The following is a 15,815-nucleotide window of genomic DNA, read 5'->3' as shown; positions in this document are numbered from 1 at the left end:
TTACGATATGATAAAAACCAGTACGTTTGTGATACCATACATGGTATCAAAGGCAAACTGTCTTTTTTTATTGTTTCATATTCCAACACCCCCACACACAAAATTATTTTAGGAGGCTTATGCTATAAAACACAGACTAAGATGCATTAAGTAAAGTTAGGACTTCTTCCCACTGACATCACTAATCTAAATTGAAAAACAACTACTCCACTATGTAGGCAATAGAATTATTAATAATTTCAGAAATTACTGAAACAGAAAACAAAACATTCTTAGTATTCACTAGCCTTCAATTTTAAATGAACTTTTTTAAGAAAATAAGTGACAAAGTAAGGAGATAAGTGTGTTTTTAATACAAAAACTGTTTAAAACAACAAAGAAAACCCTAGAATTTCCACTAAAAAGAAAATACTGTGACTAACAAGAAACAATTCAGACTTTAAACAACAACACTGGAAGAACTTGTTTTTTATGTGTCACAACTAACCGGATAAATTCTTAGTGTTCATGTGGTGACGGCTTCTCCAGCAGCGTCATAAGAAGTTTGTAAACAGCTGCTTTTCCCAGGACACGAACCAGTTACTTACACTGAGTGGTAAACGATGCTGATTTCACAAATGGTAGCTGGCCAATCCTGCTCAGTAAACTGAGCACCTCTAAAAACTTACAAACCTCAAAAATAGTTCCCTGACATTTATGAAAGGGAAAGTCCCCAAACCCAACAAATTCATCGAAATTCTGAAATAACACTATAGAATGTATTTCTCCTACAGAGTGAAGTCAGGTAAGATAGAACATTTTAATTTGCCTCTTCAGGTCCTTTGACTTACTGCTTATCAATAAAGAGAAGAACCTATAAGTGGTCTTGAAAGTCTACTCAAGCTGTACTATTCACTGCCAAATGTCTATGCCTCAGCAACATAACAAGTTCGGGAGTCATGATACTCCAGGATCCACAGCAAATATTCATAACCGCTTATGAGAAATCTTTGATCCGGGACCACCACAGAAATAGTTTATATTCATATTAGACAAACTCTGACAGAGAGCCTGGTACTTACCTGAAGTTTGTTAGAGTAATTTACCTTTAATCATCACAGTGATGGAGGGAAACATCTTTCAGGGTATGGGCTAGGAAGTTACACCAATGACATGTGTAGAAAGATTCATTTATGTTACCTGTTCTTGCTTCTCCAGCCACCTGTCCACCATTGGGTGACTGGCACTCAGAGATGAGCGAGCATTGTCTCTCTGAAATTGGTGAGACCAGTTACTAGCATCCCGTGGAAGGCTTCTATAGTTTTCATCTTTCTATTCAAAAAGAAACAAAAAGGTGCCTTGTAAAAAACCAGACTTTGCAAATTAACGATGCATTTGGTCTTCCAAAAGTAGCAGAAAAGTGATTCTGCATACTCAAAGTGTTTTTCCCAAGCCTACACAGAAGAGCTGATTGAGGACATTTCACCCAGATTAGACCTCATGAATGTAGTCATCCGTCTGGAGTTCAGGAGTGTAATGACTAGAGTGGGGAAGGTAGCTGCATACGTACGTACACGGGAGACAAAACCATTTTCCCTGCACTCCCTCCCAAATCAATCTCCCTGGGCCAATTACATGCACCACAAAATGAAAAGTAGTTCTCTACAAGACTGTTGATATCTCCTCTTTTCATCTTCTTTCTAGTCTTATAATAATATTGTGAGATATTTTCTATAATTCACCAAAATGTTTAGAATAAGAAAGATTAATGAATTTGCTTTTTTTTTTTAAAGATTTTATTTATTTGACAGAGAGAGACACAGCGAGAGCAGGAACACAAGCAGGGGGAGTAGGAGAGGGAGAAGCAGGCTTCCCGCGGAGCAGGGACCCCGATGCGGGGCTCAATCCCAGGACGCTGGGATCATGACCTGAGCCGAAGGCAGAAGCCTAACAGCTGAGCCACCCAGGCGCCCCAAAGAATTTGCTCTTTATTTAGATCTTTGTAGTTGTGTGACTTTGGGCAAGAGACTTAAGATTCTCTAGACTGTTCTGTTAGCTACTTCACGAGCTAGTTGTACGCATTAATTCAAATATCAAGTAAAGGGAAAAATTAATTTATCCCAATACATGGTACATAATAGATACATAACTGCTCACCCCAAGGTGCTCATGGCAAGTGAAGTCTTTACATAAAAACCTGGTTAGCTGATAAATATTTACTTAACATGTCCCAAAGCAGGCACCTGGGTGGCTCAGTTGGTTAAGTGTCTGCCTTCGCTTATGATCCCAGGGTCCTGAGAGCGAGTCCTGTTGTTGGGCTCCCTGCTCGGCAGGGAGTCTGCTTCTCCCTCTGCCCCTCCTCCTACTCGTTCTCTCAATCTCTCTCTCTCTTTCAAACAAATAAATAAAATCTTAAAAATATATATATAATATATATCCCAAAACCACCAAATGCTACTGGACATTTCTTTGAAATAATAACTTATAATAATCTGCTTTGGCTTTTGGGCTGCAAAACCTAATTTCAGGGGCACCTGGGTGGCTCAGTCGTTAAGCGTCTGCCTTCGGCTCAGGTCATGATCCCAGGGTCCTGGGATCGAGCCCCGCATCGGGCTCCCTGCTCAGCAGAGAGCCTGCTTCTCCCTCTCCTTCTGTCTGCCGCTCCCCCTGCTTGTGCTCTCTCTTTCTCTGTCAAATAAATAAATAAAATCTTTTAAAAATAAAAAATAAAACCTAATTTCAATGTCCTGAAGAGAAATGAGGAAGGTAGGATAAGGCAGAGAAGTCAAACATTTTAGTTCAACATGTAAATCTAAATACCTCCTACAAGAACAAATTTAAGATGTTAATCACTTCGACCCACTTACATCAGTGCCCCACTTTAAATGAAGGACCAAAATATTCTCCTTAATAACTTTGTTAAAGATGGTCTGGCTGTAGACATTATACACGTGACCGTTTCTTATTCCTCATGACTTAAATCACATGAGCAGCAAATACACAGACACGAAAAAGTGTAATGTAACAGGTTTGTACTGTATAGACCTTAGCAATAGACCAAGATACTGTTTTCTGCTCCTTCATGAATTCCATCAGAGGAAGAAGCTTCAAAATGAACTGATGGTCCGGAACTTATGCCAATATTGTGGTGTACAAAAAATCTTTTTCAATCTATAAATATTCACCAGTATAAACTTCAGTATGAAACTTAAAAAGTTTTCTTTTTAATATACCTAGATAAGAAACTAAAACCTCGACAGAATTAAACATTAGCAGCAAGTACTTTTACTAGAAAACCTCTGTACATGTCTGGTTACTACAGCTCAAGAAAGCTATAACACAGCATATAACTGCAAGCACAAGGAAAACACTGTAAGATTACGATGCTGCTCCACACCCAGGAATTAGGGACTGACCTTGTGTGAAGGAACATGGAAATGGTAAAATAAGCAAAGGACACAGGCAAAGTCTAAGGAAAAGCATAAAGCAACTGAAGAAACCGAAGCTCACTATATCTCAAAATACTAGGAGCTCTGCCTTAAAACCTGCTCATGATAACTTGAGAACAAAGCAAAATTAGCTGACTTACTGCCAAGAAATTCAAATAAGTCATAAAGGGTAGATAAATGTATAACTGACAGAATGTCCACAAAGGGAGGAAGGATTGGGAGTGCAGAGAAACACAAGTAGAATTTTTATATCAAGGATCTTGAGGCTGCTACCATTGGCTAAGGACCTGGCTTCTCTATTCATTTTCCACCATTAGAGGTGATTACTACACCAACTCTTTACTTTGAAAATGAATAATTTTTTTTTAAAGATTTATTTATTTATTTATTTGAGAGAGCAAGAATGAGAGAGAGTACATGAGGGGGGGAGGGTCAGAGGGAGAAGCAGGCTCCTCGCTGAGCAGGGAGCCCGATGCAGGACTCGATCCCGGGACTCCAGGATCATGACCCGAGCTGAAGGCAGTCGCTTAACCAACTGAGCCACCCAGGCACCCGAAAATGAATAATTAAACACAAAGTATTAAAAATCTATTCTGCCTTTTCAGGAGGAACTGTATTTCAGGGAAACCAACAGTGCCAGTCGATGAGGGGAAGCTTGTCTTTTCAGAAGAATGCCACGTAATGCAAACAGAATAATGAATAGATTTAGAAAACTCACCACATACAGCTCCTAAAGAAATAACTCCTTCAGGCAAAGATAATCAATGGACTCTATAACTGTTAGGTGAAGAGTTGATAGTGAGCTGGATGTTCACATAATGACAAAATACCGCTTGCAAAAAGGGAACAGTAGATCTTTAAAATGAAGGGACCAGATGACACAAAATGCTCATTTTCCTTGGTGTCTAGAATCCAGGATGTGACTGGTACTTTCTTTTGATTCCTTCTGAATCTCCACCATTATTTTTCTTTCCTGAAATGGCCCTTATTAGCTCTACCTATGGCTTGCTCACTCCTGTATCCTTAGCCAAGCTCAAAAAGTGTATCATTTCAAAACCTCCCTCCTGACAACTTCCAGGCATGGGTCACCAACACTAAACTTTTCCTGAATTCATGATCTAAATTTCCAACCGTCCATCCCAAAGATACCTCCAAATCAACAGATCCAAAATGAAACTCACTTTCTCCATTAATCTTGGCACCCTTCTGAAAAATGTTCATCATACTCTTCACCTCTTTCTACTCGTCTCTCATCTGAAACTAGTACAGCAACCTTCAAACTGGAGGCGGGCCCCAGCCTTAACCTCTCCAACAGTGCTCTCCGCCACTTCCCACAGAGGACTGTTCTAGAATGTACTCTGGAGCACATCACCCATGGGACAGACACTGCAGGTAGCCCAGAGGAAACTGCACACAATCACGCTTGCTGTGCCACATGCCTCTTCACCTTTACTTATGCTCTTTCAGAGCCTAGACTCCAATAACATCTCTTTTGTAAGATTACTTACCATTTTTCAACACCCAATGCAATTGCTACTTTCTCTAAGAAGGATTCCCGGACTTTCAACAGACATCAGAATGTCATGCTTTTTATTACCACTATATTCTAATTTTACTTCTAATTATAGCTCTAACTTATAATTTAGTTAATTTTTAAAACTGCTATTTCCACTGTTACATCGAAACCAAGGCAGAAGATCGCCATTCACCTTTAAACTCAAGCACTTAGCTCAGTGGCCTATACCAATAATGGAGGGCTTTTACTTCAATATGTCATTTTCACATGGTTCAGAATCCCTGAATTTTCAAAGAACACTTCTGTAAGTCGTTTTAAAAATGAAAAAGGGAATGCTTTCAAAAGGCATCACGATAAACATCAGTGAAACGCATTTTCACTGAAATATGATTGTACTTTTAGATTTATACTACCAGATGTATAACTGTTATATGCCTATTTCAATTCAATGTCACACCTACAGTATACAATGTCTGTGGATAATGTAATTACTTCCAGTTGCATCTAAAAAGCAGTGTGACATTTCTCCAATTACATCAATTATGACATGTAATTCATGTTTCAGGCCACCACAAAGTAATCATATTAAAGGAGATAAGGGCTAAAGATTAAAAAAAAAAAATCTGTCCTTTTGAACTCCACCTGAAAAATTCAATTTTATATTTGTAGAATCAACTTTGAATAGTTAATAGATAAGAAAAATAAAATTGATATTAACCCCTCATAACAAAAAAGTTTTCCTAATTCAATATTGTTATGGTCATATCAATAATGGATTCATACATTAATTTATAATGTATGAGAAGCCCAGCTGAAGTAACCTTAGTCATTATCAAGAAAGTGAAGAATTTCTAAAATATATTATTAATCACTATGCAATATATGCTTTACTTTGTTGATAGCATCATGCAGGTACTACTAGCATTTCACTCATGTTCTCCCTCACAATCCTGAGCTTGATCCAAAGTTCAGACGAAGACTGTAGTCCTATAAAGTTGTGATTCTGTATTTACAATGTTAGTATAACAACAAACATCATAACATGCAATATGATTTCTCCTTCACAATATATGCTTGGATATTCATGATTTCCAATTGAAATGTATACAGTACATACTATTTTCAGCTTAAAAATATTCATTTCAGTGTAAATGATTTTAAAAACATAGTAGTCTTAGGGGCGCCTGGGTGGCTCAGTCGTTAAGCGTCTGCCTTCAGCTCAGGTCATGGTCCCAGAGTCCTGGGATCGAGCCCTGCATCGGGCTCCCTGCTCGGCGGGAAGCCTGCTTCTCCCTCTCCCCCTCCCTCTGCTTGTGTTCCCTCTCTCGCTGTGTCTCTGTCAAATGAATAAATTAAAAAATCTTAAAAAAAAAAACATAGTAGTCTTAAATGTAGTGATCTGAAGGGGCACCTGCACCCCAATGTTTATAGCGGCAATGTCCACAATAGCCAAACTACAGAAAGAGCCCAAATGTCCATCAACAGATGAATGGATAAAGAAGATGTGGTGTGTGTGTGTGTGTGTGCGCGCGCGTGTGCGTGTGTGTATGTGTAATGGAATACTACTAAGCCATCAAAAAATGAAATCTTCCCATCTGCAATGACATGGATGGAACTGGAGGTCATTATGCCAAGCGAAGTAAGTCAATCAGAGAAAGGCAATTATCATATGATCTCATTCATAGGTGGAATTTAAGAAACAAGACAGAGGATCATAGGGGAAGGGAGGGAAAAATAAAACAAGACGAAATCAGAGTGGGAGATAAACCATAAGAGAATCTTAATCACAGGAAACAAACTGAGGGTTGCTGGAGATGAGGGAGGTGGGGGGATGAGGTAACTGGTTGACAGACATTAAGGAGGGCATCTGATGTAATGAGTACTGGATATTATACAAGACTGAGGAATCACTGACCTCTGCCTCTGAAACCAATAATACATCCTATGTTAATTAATTGAATTTAAATGAAAAAAAATTCTATAAAAAAAAATAAATGCCATAACCTCTAGCAAACTCTACTACATTATAAGCTTTGGAGAAAGGACCATCTTTCTATCCCTATGATGCCCAGCACAGAGCCTTTCACAAAATAGGTACCCAACAAATATTTAATGTACTTAATAGAAGAATGAGAATTTAATGAGAGGCCATAATAATAAACACAAAAAAGAATCCTTCAAAAAAAAAAAGTTCTCATTATTAACCTTGCACTGACGCTGAAATATCTGAATGTCCAAAAGATCTGATGAGCATTTCTCAAAACATTCCCAAATTCACTGATCTGATTGGCAATGAATCTAAACTTACTACCTACATGAACTTTGCATGGGAGCGAGTGCCTGATAGTACATATTGATAAACATACTGCTTTTTTCTTCCAAATTATATAGGTTAAAGTACTTGATTTTTTTTTTTAAAGATTTTATTTATTTATTTGCGAGAGAGAGAATGAGAGACAGAGAACATGAGAGGGAGGAGGGTCAGAGGGAGAAGCAGACTCCCTGCCGAGCAGGGAGCCTGATGCGGGACTCGATCCTGGGACTCCAGGATCATGACCTGAGCCGAAGGCAGTCGCTTAACCAACTGAGCCACCCAAGCGCCCCAAAGTACTTGATTTTTGAAAAGAATTTTCTCTTAGCTCATTTGTGAGTTTGCATTCCTATGTTCCCATTAAAGTTAAAAAAATTTTTTTAAAAAGTATGAAGGCATGGAATGTAATACATAATGCTGTCATTTGTTTCTGAAGGAAAGAAGTGTTTGCAACTAATAAAGTCCTTAGATGGCTAAATAACAACAAGAACGACAACAACAAAAAAAACATGGTAGTCTTAATATGTCTATGAAAGATTATCTACATTTTTAATGGATCAGACTATTGCCAGCTACAAAAAAAGTCAACATTTTTAAGTTAAATGTATTTGCAAAACCTATATTTTCTAACCTAAAGAAAAAACCAAACCAACAAAAATCTTTGCCATTAATATTTTTGCAACAAGTTAGAGCTGTATTTATTTTAAAAAATTTGAGAATGTGACTTTAAATCTATTTCATTCTATGATCAAATTAATGCCTCCATTCTGTCTACTGGTAAACTTCAAGGTAAAAACAGAAATCTTGGGGTGCCTGGGTGGCTCAGTTGGTTAAGCGGCTGCCTTCAGCTCAGGTCATGATCCTGGGGTCTTGGGATCGAGCCCCACATCCGGCTCCCTGCTCAGCAGAGAGCCTGCTTTTCCCTCTCCCTCTGCCTGCCACTCTGCCTACTTGTGTTCTCTCTCTATCTCTCTGTCAAGTAAATAAATAAAATCTTTAAAAAAAAAAAAACCAGAAATCTTTTTCTTTAGACTTATAAAAATCTGTCAGTACTACCAATATCCAAAATCCTAATGATTATTAAATTTGCTAATGACAAGAAATAATCTATTATAGTAAAGCCATTACTACTTTATCTAACAATTTTTGTAAGAAAAATACCATAAGGAATTACTCTCCTTTTTTTTAATTACAATTTTAATCCTTCACTCATGAGGCTGTCCCAAACAGCCATTCAGCTTTGCTATCCCTCTTGCCAGAAAAAAACAGACATTCCTGCTGTGATCAGGGATTTTCCTTATCATCTAAATGTACTACCATATCATCAGGTGTCAAAAAGCCACCCAGGCTGAGAAATGCATATTAATTTGCTGCTCCCTGGTAGCAGTACCCTAGTTATGCAGTAAATCTCTTTCAGGATATGGAAAGTAATTCCCCTCTCCCCCATCACCGCTCCCCAAGCCAATTACAATTCACTAAAAAGAAACCACACAGAAGCCACCCAATGCCTTGGGATAGAAGCTTATTCCTGGCATACTAAGCTGCAACTCCAAGGCTTTATCTCTCAGAAACAGCTACTTAGCTGATGGTCAGATTCCTTGGCAAGCCTACATCCCTCTGTTGCAGAAATATAGGAATATTTCATGAACATTACAGAAGTACCAGATATTTCTATGTTAGCGTAAGAAACCCAACTACAGTTCTACTTTTTTTCAATGCAAAAATTCCAAAGACCTTTTGAAAAACGGATTTGTGTTATATTCCGTTATATTTTGTTATATTTTGACATACTGAACGTTCAATGCATATAAATTTAACTTTTGTACCCTCTATGCATCCTATGGTTTCTAATATTCCCATACAGTTTTCAGATTTTAAGTTTACAATTATTTTTCAACTCGGCAATTCTAGTCAAAGAGAGCTCAATTTTCTGCTTTATCATTTCTCCAAGAAATGATACACAGACACAAAAGAAACTATTTTCAGGATGTCTAACCCGAAATTTTAAGACTGAGGTGAAATTAGTAATTATGGCTTAGAATTTTTTTTTTAATTACATGAAGCTTGCTAAAATCATCAGTAATCATATTGTTGATTCAATGTAACAGACCCATTCCAGTCTCTGTGGCCAGAGTTTACCTTGTGTGCCTCCTGATGGCTACACCAGAGCATGACCTTGGAAGGAAGGCCAAGGCTAACGTGTAGCAGAACAACCATAAAATGGTCTGTAAATAGGATTTTTGTCAATGTACTTTTCTGACCTTCAAATCGTCCTCTAGTTAGTAAATGAAAAAGAGAAAAAAGAAGAGAGAGAGATGTGGGATTGGGAATAAACTGACTCACACAAAAAATTACAGATTCAATAACCAGCCTGTAAATGAAGGCAGAAGATTTGGCAGTCCCTATCCATTTAAACCAACGACATGCCTATTAATATATTTTTTTAAAATAAAAAACCACAGGATTTTATTCCAAACACAGTATTATCATCACTTATCCTAGACACATGTCTATTTTGAAGTGTAATGACCAATATCCTACATGGAATGCCCCAATGTTGTTGATCTGCGGTCAAGCAAATTCATCCCATTAGCTAAGCCCATATTATCTGTAATTCCTGCATATGTAAATAAGTATAAATACTGGTGTGTGTGTGTGTGTGTGTGTGTGTAGACTATAGGAGATATATATATATATATATCCTACTTTCCTTTTGGGTAATTGCTTTCTTCCACATTCTTAATCATTAATGAGAGGGCTAAAAGAGATAAAAGAAAGAGTTTGTATTTATAAATTTGCTCCTACTTCTGAACAGAACTATGACAAGACAAAGAGGAAATTCAAACATCCATACATTTCTGTCAAAATTCTATTAGCAGACTACTTATCATTAGTGATAGTCTATAAAAGTGTGCTACAATTTGTGATGAGACATCGATTATACTGACAATGTAACTTTTTAAAAATTTAAAAATGAAAAAATCAAAATGCAGAGATTTTGAATGCCAAAACATTTATTAGAGCACCTCTGTAGCTCAAATTTCATTAATACATATTTTATTTTTAAATCTCTATTTTAATTTTCATTCTAAACTGAATTTAGATTTTGAACAGGAATTAGTAGCAAAAATTGAAAATAATTTATCCAAGCAGATTTTTTTAATGTACAAAATCAAATCTCCTATAATGTACATCAAATTTTATTAGTTTTTTTCCTTTGAAATATTAAAGGTACATAGTTCTTAAAACTCATTCTGACCTGAAAAATCTGAACAATAACTCATGTCTTTTCCAGTCTTTATGACACGTATTCAATAGCTTCTAGATCACAGAATTACATTTAGATCAGTGGGACACTCAAGAATGCTGAATATGCCAGGGGAAAAAATTCTTGTTTGGAACTCTCTACAGAAAGTACACATTTGGGGGATGCCTGCGTGGCTCAGCCGGTTGAGCGTCTGCCTTCGGCTCAGGTCATGATCCCAGGGTCCTGGGATCGAGTCCCACATCGGGCTCCCTGCTCAGCGAGGAGCCTGCTTCTCCCTCTGCCTGCCACTCACCCTGCTTGTGCTTCCTCTCTCTCTCCCTGCTAAGTAAATAAAATCTTAAAAAAAAAAAATAAAGTACACATTTGAAAATTATGATTAATTTGCAAGTAAGTTTCCTGTCATAGCAAATCCTTCTGGTTGATATGCTGACAAAACCAGAAATATAACATTTTAGTTTTACCTCACAACCTACAACTGGCCAGTACACCGTAGTAACTGTTGTAACATCAGATAAGAAAAATAACCCCAGAGCATGGATCTGCACCAGGCTATGAACATAAAGGGATCTGGTATGAAAACAGGTTGGCTAAATATCTCACAGAGATGTAGGTCAACTTATAAAGGCCGTGACATTTCCAGAGGTGACCATGAGGGCACAGATTTCTCTGAAGCCACCAGATCTGGTCATGGAGTAGACAAGGAAATCTAAGAGGAAAAAGATCAGCAAAACTCTGTCTCATTCAGGCTATTTATTTGAACCAATTTCTTCTGTTGTTTTTAATCCAGCTCAACAGTTCAGAATGCCATGAAAAACTTTAGATACAGATTTTTTAAATCTGGAAGGAGAAGGGTGCCTCGATGGCTCAGTTGGTTGGGTGTCTGCCTTCGGCTCATGTCATGATCTCAGGGTCCTGGGATCGAGCCTTCACATCAGGCTCCCTGCTTGGTGGGAAGCCTCCTTCTTCCATGTTCAGCAGGGGCTCTGCTTGAGGATTCTCTCCCTCTGCGCCCCTGCCCCTGCCCCTACATACTCAGGCGTGCACATGTGTGTACACACACTCCCTCCCTCCCTCTCTCTCTCTCTCTCAAATAAATACATCTTTTTTAAAAATTTTTAAATGGTTTTAAATTAAAACAGTCTATTTCCAGGTATAACTGGGATTATCTCCTTTATCCTATGAAAATATCCCCCATAAGAACATAGGGAGAAGGTAGCCTGGGAGGATAGTTTAATATTTTTCAAGTTACAAAAACATTATCTCCATCTGAATTCTGAGGAACTAAGGAAAAGAACTAAAAGGGAAGCAGTAATAACAGGAACTCGCATTTTATTTCTTGGACAGTACTTCATAAAAACCAACATGAACGGGGCACCTGGGTGGCTCAGTAGGTTAAGCGTCAGACTCCTGATTTCGACTCATGATCTCAGAGTTGTGGGATCAAGCCCCCATCCAGCTCTGCACTGGGCATGAAGCCTGCTTAGGATTCATATTCTTTCTCTCTCTCAAAAAAAAAAAAAAAAAGAAGAAGAAAAAAAGCCACTCAATTGCCAGATGGCCATAAACATTCCACTATAACCAAGTATAAGGAATAGAGAAAAGGGACCATCATTTTTTACCCTACTCTTTCAACAAAGGCAAGTGTATGAGAAAAAAATAAAATATAAATATTTCAGATCAGGTTACAATTTGAAGAGCCTGGATCATTTTCCAAAACTACAATAAAAATGAAGAGCAACATTTGACTAATGCTGCTTGACTCTGAAAAACAAATTTAAATCTGAAACAATTTTAAAACATTTTAGAAAGTGCCACATATTTCTTATTTTGACAGCAAGAAATACCTACCCACATTTCATTTTCTTTCAAAAACATGTAACTCTAAACACTTATATCTCCTAACTAAAATTATGAATAACAATAGCATTTTGCATCAGAAGCAATTTGCACAACACCAAGAGAAGAAGGGAAGAGATGCCGGGAAATGAAAGAGAAAAAGTAAGGTACTTATAGTAGTTGCCTAATTCCAAAATATCTACAGTCTTACACATTATCTAAATGTGCAACATAAATCTTTTATATTTACCTAAATGTTTTTCACCTTAATTTAAAAGCAATATATTCAAAGAAATCACTAAAATTTGAAAATCAAGATACTTGCACCATATAACTAGCCTGCCAATGTAAATACTAGCACTTCCTTCTTATATTTTTCAGTCCACAATCATAATTTCAATGAACTGGGTAGATTAGCAAAACAACTGAGTAATTTCTGTGCAAGTCCCTAGGTACAGTCGACAATATGACTTTCTTAAAGTTTTCCCCTTAATTGTGAAATTGCCTCCTCAGGTAAATCATCTCCACAGATTTTTGAAAATGTAGAAAAATTATTTTCACTTATCAAAATCTCATCCTATTTATGCTTCTCATAATTTCATAATGACTTTTCTGGAGAATTCCATCTCCACACGAAAAGCATTTACCATAAAGAAATTGATAGCTCAAACTTCTAAAGAATTAAGTCCTTCTCTCCAACCCCATCAGCAGAAAAAGCATGTTCTCTAAGCTGGATATTAACTTTCAAGGAATCTATTTTTGTCCCCGAATTATAACTGAAAATCATAACTTTAGAAAACATGATTCCAGAAAATTTGGAATAATTCCTGTTGAAACCCCTCCTCTGTCCCCTCAAAAAACCTTAACAATCCAAATAACGTGACAACAAAACAGCTGCTGCACCAGGATGTCTCAACAAAAATTAAAGACACAAGTGGGAATACCCAGCCATGAGAATGCCAGGTTTAAAACTGGTGAGCATTTCTCAAATTCAGTCTTGTCATAGGGAAGGGTACCAACCATCAATCAGTATTTAATAAAATCAGTTGAAAAGCTTTCATTATAACTCATTTCCAAAAAGAAAAATACATCTCAGGGAATGACCAGGTGTGCCCAAGGGCTCACAGAGACCTGTGGCTGAGTCCCGGTTCCTCACATGCCAAGCATCTGTGCATGAACTGCCATCTCTGATTCTTAGCACAAAATGTGGGTGACACAATGTGCCTTGTAAAGCTGGGGGGGTTTGTTTGGGTTTTTTTGTTGTTTTTAAAGATTTTATTTATTTATTTGACAGAGAGACACAGTGAGAGAGGGAACACAAGCAGGGGGAGTGGGAGAGAGAGAAGCAGGCTTCCCGCCGAGCAGGGAGCCCGATGCGGGGCTCGATCCCAGGACCCAGGGACCATGACCTGAGCTGAAGGCAGATGCTCAACAACTGAGCCACCCAGGTGCCCCGTAAAGCTGGGTTTTAAAAAAAACTTTGTGTGATGGAAAAAAATTTAGATTTACTGAAAAGTTGCAAGGTAGTACACAGAGTTCCTACCCACTCTTCACCCAACTTCCTCCAATGTTAACATCTTACATAACCTTGGCATAGTTGTCCAAACTAAGAAATCAACACTGATACGATACTATTAACTACACTAACAGATGTATTTACAATCCATCCGTTCCCCCCAACCCCCATTTATGTCCTTGTTTCGTGCCAGGATCCCAAACTGTATTAAATCCTCCATCCCCTTAATCTCCTCTGACCTGGGATAGTTTTTCAGTCTCTCTTAGTTTTTTATGACCACAATATTCTTGAAGAATATTGGTGAGGTACTTCATAGAATGTCCGTCAGTTCTGATTTGTCTTGAGATTCCTTACGATTAAACTGGAGTTATGAGTTTTGGGGAAAACTCCACTGAGGTGAAATACCCATCCCACCGTACCATTTCAAGGGTTCATGATATCACCATGACTTATGATTAGTGATACTAACCTTAATCACTTGGTTAAGGTGAGTCTGTCACTTCTCCACTATAAAGTTAGTATTTTTCACATTCCCTCCTCTCTTCTTTGGAAACAATTAACTACAGCCAATCCTCAAGAGGAGGGGAGTTAAGCTCCCACCTTCTGGAGGGGGACATATTATTTATACTATTTAGGATTCTTCTGTAAGAAAATTTGTCTTCTGTAAGTAAATTTCCCATTTACTTTTTATTTAATCATTTATTAGTATCAGTATAGTCTTATAGATATTTATTTTGGTTTTTGGATTATAATCCAACTGTACCATTATTTACTTTGCTGTCATTAATGCACATAAAATATCAAGAAGAGGGTCAAATATATAAATTCTCAATAACAATAATATCAATCACAAGGATTAGAGAAAACAAACACAAAAAATTCCTCAAAAAAAGGGACAGAAATGGAGATCAGTTAACATAATCAGATTATTAGTACAGATATTCATTAAGCCAGCATTTTTTTCCTTAAGACTAAAATGTTAAGACATAATATAGACTTGGTGAGGTTTTAAAAAAATATGCCAGTTCGGGGCGCCTCGGTGGCTCAGTCGTTAAGCGTCTGCCTTCAGCTCAGGTCATGATCCCAGGGTCCTGGGATCGAGCCCCGCGTCGGGCTCCCTGCTCAGCGGGAAGCCTGCTTCTCCCTCTCCCACTCCCTCTGCTTGTGTTCCCTCTCTCGCTGTGTCTCTCTGTCAAATAAATAAAATCTTAAAAAAAAAAAAAAATGCCAGTTCTAATAATAAGCACATGCCCATTATTCTTATATTCATGTCTTAACTGCATAATAGAAAGATTTAAAGGAAATAAAAATGAAAAGGTTATTGTGAAATATTTTATAGTTTATTAACTAAATGAACATTGGGCATAAACAAGTAAAATCTTTAACAAAGAAAAAAATTTTTTTTAATAATTGGGCAATGTATAAAGTCTGTAAGCATGTTGCGATGTGGGTAGGATATTTGTCAAAAGCACAGAATTTGAAACTGCAAAATCTAGATTCACATCACAACTTTACCATTTAACAGTTGGTTTAACTATTACGTGACCTATTTAAACTCTTGAAGGTTTTACCTCTTCATCAATAAAATGGGAACACCAACAACACTTAAACAGGAGAGGGGGATTAAATGAGATATAACATGTAACAGACCAAGCACAGTGTCTGGCAAGAAGTCCTCAAAAAAACCTGGCTATGATTACGTGAAAATATCAAAAACCTCAAAACGGATACAGGTTAGAGATGACATAGATGGGAACCACTTCTACCCCCACACTCTAAAACACCTTGACTGAAATGCATTTCTCCAAAGGCAGACCTGGAAGCCAAGCAAATTACAACCAAGGTTGCCAGTCCAGCTAGAATGCAAGCAGCAGGTGGCTCTAGTCCTGAGCAGTCCCATCTTCTACTTTTCTTGTTAACAAGAGGACATGAAGTGACTA

The 15,815-nt window shown here is 37.6% G+C and overlaps 1 protein-coding gene across 23 annotated transcripts in view; it reads right to left on the bottom strand.

Moving 5' to 3' along the window:
* Positions 1–15,815, bottom strand: part of PARD3 (par-3 family cell polarity regulator) — a 665,712-nt gene that overhangs the window by 325,250 nt on the left and 324,647 nt on the right. For 20 of the 23 annotated variants that reach the window (XR_010411651.1, XM_045874191.3, XM_045874200.3 and 17 more), the window contains exon 5: positions 1,180–1,311. The exons of the other annotated variants lie outside the window; for them this stretch is intronic. Coding sequence is in view for 19 of the 20 variants with exons in the window: in XM_045874191.3 (XP_045730147.1) it covers positions 1,180–1,311 (132 nt within the window). In the remaining variant the exon portion in view is untranslated. The remainder of the gene's footprint in view (positions 1–1,179; positions 1,312–15,815) is intronic. 23 annotated transcript variants of the gene reach the window in all.

Source organism: Mirounga angustirostris, unplaced genomic scaffold, assembly GCF_029215605.1.
Source record: "Mirounga angustirostris isolate CCGP_5_RB_7025 unplaced genomic scaffold, mMirAng1.0.hap1 SCAF_5, whole genome shotgun sequence".
NCBI lineage: Eukaryota > Metazoa > Chordata > Mammalia > Carnivora > Phocidae > Mirounga > Mirounga angustirostris.
This window is presented reverse-complemented; position numbering and strand designations above follow the sequence as displayed.